The 8,504-nt window shown below is 36.8% G+C and overlaps 1 protein-coding gene across 1 annotated transcript in view; it reads left to right on the plus strand.

Moving 5' to 3' along the window:
• VPS8 (VPS8 subunit of CORVET complex) overlaps positions 1 to 8,504 on the plus strand; it is a 439,537-nt gene that overhangs the window by 321,767 nt on the left and 109,266 nt on the right. Inside the window, exons 37-38 of the mRNA XM_007936030.1 lie at positions 483 to 564; positions 916 to 998. Coding sequence (XP_007934221.1) covers positions 483 to 564; positions 916 to 998 — 165 coding nt within the window. The remainder of the gene's footprint in view (positions 1 to 482; positions 565 to 915; positions 999 to 8,504) is intronic.

Consider the following 8,504-nt stretch of genomic DNA (forward strand, 5'->3'; position numbering starts at 1 on the left):
AGACACCTAAGATTGTAGTTCTAAGGCCTAGACTTACTTAACCTCACCTTCCTTATGTTTCCCACGACTGCACTGTTAATCTATTCTAGCTATGGTCTCTACTTTTATGTGTGTGTGTCTTTTCTCTCTCTAATCAAGTGTTCCCTCTTTTCTACTTTTTTCCAACAAATGTATGTGAGAAGTACATTTCAACCTGAAAACACTATTCTGATGTTAAAACACTTGCTGTCGAGTTGACTCTGACTTATGGTGACCCCCATGTGTGTCAGAGTAGATCTGTTTTCCATTGGGTTTCAATGATAGTTTTTTGAAAGTCAAGCCTTTCTTCCAAAGTGCCTCTGGGCAGATTCAAACTACCAGCCTTCCAGTTAGCAGCCCAGTGCATTAACCATTTGCACTAATGGGACACTCCATGCTGGTCTTAATTATTGTTAAAAGTATCTTAGCATTTGGATTTTTCTTTGTTTCCGCTGACATTGTAGGCACTCTGGTTTCCGTTACTGGAGGCAATGATGGCCCCTCAGAAGCTGTCCAGCTCAGCTGTACCTCATCGCCACTCTGAAGGTAAGTTCATCAGAACTGAAGTCCACCTATAACATCTACCCAATTTTTGCCAGCTACAAATTATTATTGTGGTTCCCTTCCCCAATATCATACTCTTATTATTTTTCTTAATGAGCCTGTATTTGTTGGTCTCATCTTTTCGGTTTCAATTCTTTCTGTGGCACTCAATTTTATCATATGTCTTGAAGAATAGTAGTCTTTGCAACTTTATCAACACTTAATTTTAAAAATCTCAAACTGGTCTTGGTTAACTAAGTTTCTAAGAAGCTACATAAATCTATTTTCTACTGACTTATCGGAAGAACTGAAAACTCTTAAACTAACCTTAGTATTAACCTTTTATTGTAACAGCTCTGAAATCTTTGACCATGCAAGTTCTAAACAGCATGGCAGCATTTATTGCCCTTCCATCAATCTTGCAAAGAATTTTACAGGTGAGTAAAATGTGAAAAAATACTAAATATTGATCAATTTTAACTAATACTTTAGTTATATGTAAATAACAGCCAATTTAGGTAGTGTTTAAATGGGTCTCAAGCATAATGCAGCTAATTTTTAGTATTAGCTAGAGATCTAATGACGCTCATCCTTGAATCTTTTCCATCAGTCTATTGGAATGGGTTTGCCAGGCAAATGTTTGTGACTTTCATTTAGGGTGTACGGCCTTCAGATAATCGCTGTTAGCTAGGGATTCAGAAACACAGGCTTCCTGTTGGTGTGCTTACTAGGAGACAATGAACACTTATTTCCAGGTGATTATAATTTTTAAGCTAAAATTAATAAGTTAATATGTTGTTGTTGTTATGTGCCATCGAGTCGGACCCGATTCATAGCGACCCCTCCTTGGGTTTCCAAGGCAGTATCACTACGGAAGTAGATTGCCCCATCTTCCTTCCGAGGAGTGGCTGGTGGGTTTGAACCTTAGCCACTATGCTACCAGAGCTCCCAGTAAGTTAATATAGGCATTTCATAAGCATGGATGTTTACTTAGGTTTTAACAACTCATCCTAAAACATTTTTTATGTAAGACTCATCTCCTAAATTCTAGTCAGTGGTGTCTTCAAAGCCATTATACAAAACATCATTCCAGCCTGCTTTCTTTAGCAAAAAGCTCTAAACCTTTCCAACTTTAGGGAGCACTGGTGGCATACTGCCTAAGGCATTTGACTGCTAACCAGAAGGCTGGCAGTTCAAACCCACCCGCCACTCCTTGGAAGGAAGATTGGGCAATCTACTTCCGTAGAGATACTGCCTCAGAAACCCAAAGAGGGGGTCACTATGAGTCGGAATTGACTCGACAGCAGTGAGTTTGTTTTTTCCCCAACTTTATCAAAGAGAAGGCTAAAAATACACTAAGATGTATTTTTAGAAAAGGTTGTGAACATTTTGGGGGAACATAGTAAGAATTATACTCAGAATCCTTTTTGTTTTCCTTCACCTTGCAGTGTAGAGATGCACAAATAAAATAAAACTGAAAAGAAAAATCTAACAATAATGTGATACCATTGGTCTTTATCATTTTCTAATGATTTTTATCTAATCAAGAAATTCCCTATCAGCTATCTTTTAAGACTCTCCAAGCTCTAATTCCCATCTGGTATGAAACCTCTGGGACTTTACTGATAAATCTGTATCCAGTAGTCCCTGTCATCACAGACATGATCATTTAGAATGTATTTTTCACCTATTATCTCATTTGATCCTTAGCAGTTTTCATGTGTTGAATAATTCTTTGATATAGACTATTTATCTTATATCCATTTTAAAATACATTAATCATAAACTTTTAAATTGCATATAAAGTAATATTTTAAATTTACCAAGTAAATTAGAAAAAAAAGAAATTCTAAAGCTAGGTTCTCTCAATAGATACATTTTGCTTTAACCCTAAATTATAATACATAACAAAAATCTATTTCACCCTTGGAAAAAGCATATGTGTTGTGGTTATTTATTTATATTTTTGATTTTATATTTTAAGACTTGAAGACTTCTGATATTTGAAAATCTTCACCTTATTTTCAGTATCCTGGCATTCATGGTCATTATTTTCTTACCATTTTCTACATTCAGTAGATTCTGGCTCCCAATAATCAGTATTATCTGCTATTCCTTAAATTACTTATTTGTAGATGTGTGATTGCTGTAAGAATAACTCTACCTTACATTTGTGTAATACTTTTTTTAAAGTGCTTTCACTAATATCTCATTTGAAGCTCACAACAACCTTTAGAGGTAGGTACCTGTTGCTGCTGAGTCAATTCCAACTCATAGGAACCCTGAAGGACAGAGTAGAACTGTCTGTAGGGTTTCCAAAGCTGTAAATCTTTACAGAAGCAGACTGCCTCACCTTTCTCCCATGGAGCAGCCAGTGGAACAACTGGTAGGTTCAAACCACCAACCTTTCTGTTAGTAGCTAAGCACTTTAGCCACTGTGCTACCAGGGCTCCATCTAGAAGTAGGTAGGTCGATTATAAAAATTTCTATTAATGAGGGATGAAACATAAGTGTACAGAAGTTAAATACCTGGCATGACATTAATGGTAAAACCCAGACTACCACCAAAGTTCCCCAACTCCTAATTCGTGTTCTTTCCTATTATATTTTGTAAGGTTTTCTCCTGTGTTTCTATCCCTGGTCTTTTGAGGAATTTAGCTTATTAATTATAAGTTACTTGTTTGGTCATTGTGGACTTTTATTTATCTATTAATCCAACTAGCATTTATTGATCATTCACTTTTGCCAGGCACTAAGCAGTACAATAGATAAAAGGCACAGTTCTTTCCTAAAAGAAGTCTTATGAGAGAGACAGGCAGTATTCTTTACCAGTAGTCATGGGACTCCATGCAAGTAATAGTGGCCACCTGTGGGGTTATCTACTCCAAACCCCATGAAGAGTAACTGCCACTACTGTACCCTAACCCTTTCAGATCACAAGATTGCTACAGGAGCAACCAAAGAAAGCAGCCCTACCTTCTCATTCCAGCTTATTGCTTCAGGGTAGGAAACTGAGCCAATCAGGGTCCTTTCCAGGAAATATTAGAACTGAACTTGAGAAAGATAAGTAAGTCTCTCTTCAGGTTTCTGGATTATAAAAGATACAAAGTTGAGGAGCTGACAGTGACAACTTTTCAATCATGTGCAATGGAATAGTGAAAGGAGATAATCTTGTTGAGAGAGAAGGAGAGGAATGAAGCAGACACAAAGAAGAGAGTAGACAAGACATGTAGAGAGGAGAAGAGAGAAGAGGCATAGAGAAGAGGAAGCAGAGCACACGGGAAAGAGAGGAGACATGGAGAAAAAATCCTCAGGGCACTTCAGCCCCACGTTCTAGTTCACAAGGCTTACCTGCATCCCTTGGCTTGGATTCTTGAGACACTCCAATATCTTTACAATAATTATTTTTTTTATAATATTGTTGAGTTAAGTCTCTGAAAATATTTAACCAAAGAAGTGCTAATAAAAGTATGTATCTGAAACAGACTGAGGAATTAGAAAGGATATGGACGAGGATATGTTGGAACTGAATTTTGAAAAGCTAATGGAATCAGAACAAAAAGAGATAGCATAGTATTCTATGCAGTATTAGTATAGCATAGTATATATATAGTATTCTATGCAGAGTGAATTATATATATATGTATGCAGAAGCTTTGAGGTGAAAACATGGTACATTTTGAGAGTGACAGGTATAAATATGCTTGGGATTTAAGGTGAAAATAAAGGGGAATCACAGAGCTGAAATTTGATATAGGCAGGGACTGTGTCCGAAAATGCTTCATAAACTGTGGTAAGGACTTTCACTCTTATTCTAAAATCAATAACTGGTCATGAAAGGATTCTAAGCAGATTTTTAGAAAGATTACTCAGGCTGCATTACAGAGGGTAAAGTGCAAGGGATTAAGATGAAGACATAGAGGTCCCTAGAATGTAATAGGTACTCAAAGTTCATTTCAGTTACGCAGATTGAAAAAGAGAAGGTGGATTTGGATATTACTTATATGATAAGTCAAACGCTGGACTGTTTGATTGTTTAGATATAGGAGGATATGAGAAAAACCTAAGTAATCCTGATTTCAGGCCGTGGGAGACTATAAGATGAGAGTTTAGGAGAAGAAGACAGAAGTAGAGATGTCGTTTTCTATCAATATAGAAGTGGTACTTAAATTTTGGAGAATAGATGAACATTTTTAGGAATGAAAAGCAAGAAACATTATTGCAAGAAAAGCAAAGGGCCAGAGATGAAGTTCTATGAAACATCTAAGTATGACGTCTATTTGCCTGTCTTTATTGCCTATTAAAATAGAAGGACCTTGAGACCTAAGACTATATGCTTTGCTTACTATTGTAATCACCATCACAAGTCCAGAGGCACCTGGCATATAATAGATACTCAATAAATATTTCTAGAGTGAATAAAAGTTAAAGTTAAGAATGGAAAAACTCTACCTTTGGCCGAGATGAAGTAACAGAAACCAGATTTCTCCCCCTGTCTGAAACAAGCAACAGATGAATAAAACATGTGAGATAGTGGTTTTAAAGACACTGGACATCAGGAAACAAGGGAGAGTAATTCCTGAGAGATAGGATATAAAGAAAGTAAACCTGTATTTCCCAGCCTAATGTCTTAAGAGAGTTTCCAGGCCAGAAGAAGGATCCCAAGCAGCGTCCAGCATACTCCAGCAGAAAGCTACAAAGAGAGAACTCCAGAAATGTGCAGAGGGCCCCCTCAGGTGTTCAGCAGCGTGTGAATTGGCGCATGCATATGAGGAAACACAGGGGTTAAAAAAAAAAAAAAAAACACCTGAAGGATTAGAGAGAACAGTATTTATATCATACAGAACCAAGAATAGTGGCTTTCCCACCAGCAGGACTAGAAAACCTCATAATTTATGTAAGATTGGGTAGAATACTCCGAGGAAGCACTTAGTCCTAGACCAAGCACAGGTCTGGTCATGCCTAACAAATTCTTGAAAGCAAGACCTGAAAAGATCAGATCAATTCCAAGCAATGTAATTGCATCCAAGAATAAAGCTTGAAAATACTTTTAGGAATTCAGAATTAGCAATTATGTAAAATATACAATATCTAACATTCAATCAAAACTTAACACATCTGCAAACAAATTGGAAAATGAAACCAAGGTCTATCATGTATATTAGCATTACCAGACAATGGCATCAGAACAGAAGAAAAGTTAGTGAACTTGAAGTCATAGAAGTACAAACTACTCAAAATGAAGCAGAGACAAGTGAATTAAAAAATATGAACAGAGTACCATTGAGCTGTGGGATAATTTCAAGTGGCCCAATATATGTATCTAGTGATTGGTCTTTCCTGATGGCATGTCCAAAATAAGCAAGACAAAGTCTCATCATCCAATAGAGGCTCAGCAAAGACAAAGGAAACAGTCTATGAGATGGATTGACACAGTGGGTGCAACACTGAGCTCAAACTAAAGATTATGAGGATGTGCAAGACCGGACGAGGTTTCATTCTGTTAAATATAAGGTCACCATGAATTAGAGCCAACTTGACGGCAGCTAAAAACAACAAATATGTTAATCTCAAAGGGGGATTTGGAGCAAAAAAATATATATATTTGAAGAAATATTAGCTGAAATTTTTCAAATTTATTGAGAACTATTAGCCCATAGATCAGTGAACCCCAAACTTAGAAAACATGAAGAAAACTACAAGGTATGTCATAATTGCTCAGAACCAGTAGTATAGAGAATATTATAAAATCAGCCAGAGAAAAAAGATGCATTACATATAGAGGAATAAAAATAAGGATGATGGCAGATTTCTACTATGAACACTTGTAACCACTTTGACCTAATAAATATTTATATAACACCCCACCCAACAACAGTAGCAGCATCCACATTCTTCTCAAGGGCACATGGAACATTTGCTAACATAGACTATTCTGGTCTGTTACTACTAACATAGACTATTCTGGACTGTTAATCAAGTCTCAATAAATTTAGAAGGATTCAAGTGAAAAAGTATGTTCTCAGATCATAAGACAGTTAAAGTAGAAATCAATAACAAAAAGGTAACAGAAAAATTCCCAGATATTTGGAAAGTAAATTTACTTCTAAATAAACCATGAATCAAAGAAGAAATTAAAAGGGAAATTTATAAAAGTATTTTGAACTGAATGAAAAACAAAAAAGAAAGAAACTTATCAAAATTTGTGGGATGTCACTAAAGCATTTCTTGGTAGGGGGAGATTTATAGTTCTAACACCCATATGAGAAAAGAACAAGGGCTTCATTCAAGTCAGTGACCTCAACTACCTGAAACTAGAAAAGGAAGGGCAAATTTAACACAGAGTAGGTAGAATAAAAGGAATCGTATGCAATAGAGTAGAAATCAGTGAAACGGGAGAATTAGAATTAATGAAACCAAAGGACATAATTTTGTTCTTCATGATAAGTTGTTTCCTTTGATTTTTAATATGTGTGTATATTCCTTTGAAAATATAAAAATTACTTTTTAAAAATGTCAGGCTTGGAGAAAGAGATCCTTAAATGTGGCAATAAATGTCTAGCTTTTAAATAGTCAGAAAGTAAATCAGATTGCAGAGGATTAAGGGGGTGTTAGCAGAGAGAAAACAGAAAGAGAAGGAACAGATTAATCAGGGAAAAAAGTGACAGGTAAATTAAAAAGAAAAGGTTGATAAATAGATTCTTAAAAAGCAAAACAACCCCAAATCCATTGCCTTTGAGTTAATTCTGACTCATAGTGACCTGATAAGACAGAGTAGAACTGCCCACAGGGTTTCCTAAGCTATAACTCTGGTAGCGTAGTGCCTAAGGCACTTGACTGCTAACCAGAAGGCTGGTGGTTCAAACCCACCAGCCATTCCTCGGAAGGAAGATGGGGCAATCTACTTCTGTAGTGATCCTGCCTCGGAAACCCAAGGAGGGGTTGCTATGAGTTGGGTCCGACTCCACAGCACATAACAACAACAACAACAACCTTAACAGAAGTAGACTGCTACATCTTTCTCTCATGGAGGAGCTAGTGATTTTGAACTGCTGACCTTTTGTTAGCAGCCAAACACTTAACTGCTATACCACTAGGGCTTCTGATAACTAGATAGACAGCAAAATTAAGCAAAGATACTATTGTTGATACTGATAGCATTGGTATTTAGTAGAGGAGACTTGAAGGCAGAAAAGGAACTAGAGAGAGAAGGAATGAATGAAGATCCTGGAGGAGGACATATATGGGAGAGGAAACACTTCACGTATTAGAAATTGTTTTAAGCTTTCCTACGTTCACAGAGTTCTTCCCTATTCTCATTAAGAAAACTTCGATATCAGTTCAGCACTAGCTTACACCTAGAATAGAATTGTGAGAGTCAGGGAAGTTCGTTGAAAATATATCACCATGTGCGCTTTAATACCATTTAGAAAAGTTAGGTTTCAGCCAGGGGTTCTTTCAGCCAGGTACTTAGTTGTAATGTATGTTTTTAAGTCTTTTCCCTCTGATCCATCTGACATCAGCAATGATATCCTTTTTCCACTCTCTCCTCTGAATCTGACTTGAATTTCTGGCAGTTCCCTATTAGTGTACTGCTGCAACTGTTTTTGCACTATCTTCAGCAAAATTTTACTTGCATGTAATACTAATGATGTTCAATAATTTCCACATTCTGTTGAATCACCCTTCTTTGTAATGGGCACAGATACTGATCTCTTTCAGTCATTTGGCCAGACAGCTGTCTCCCAAGTTTCTTGGCATAAGTGAGTAAGCGCCCTCAATGCTGCACCCATTTGTTGAAACATCTCAACAGGTATTCCGTCAATTCTTGGAGTCTTGTTTTTGGCCGATTCCTTCACTGCAGCTTGGACTTCTTCCTTCAGATACCATCGGTTCGTGATCATATGCTACCTCCTGAAATGAATGAATGTCAACCAGTTCGG

The sequence above is a fragment of the Orycteropus afer genome, unplaced genomic scaffold (assembly GCF_000298275.1).
Source record: "Orycteropus afer afer isolate SDZICR_OR568_19922 unplaced genomic scaffold, OryAfe1.0 scaffold00032, whole genome shotgun sequence".
NCBI classification, from domain to species: domain Eukaryota; kingdom Metazoa; phylum Chordata; class Mammalia; order Tubulidentata; family Orycteropodidae; genus Orycteropus; species Orycteropus afer.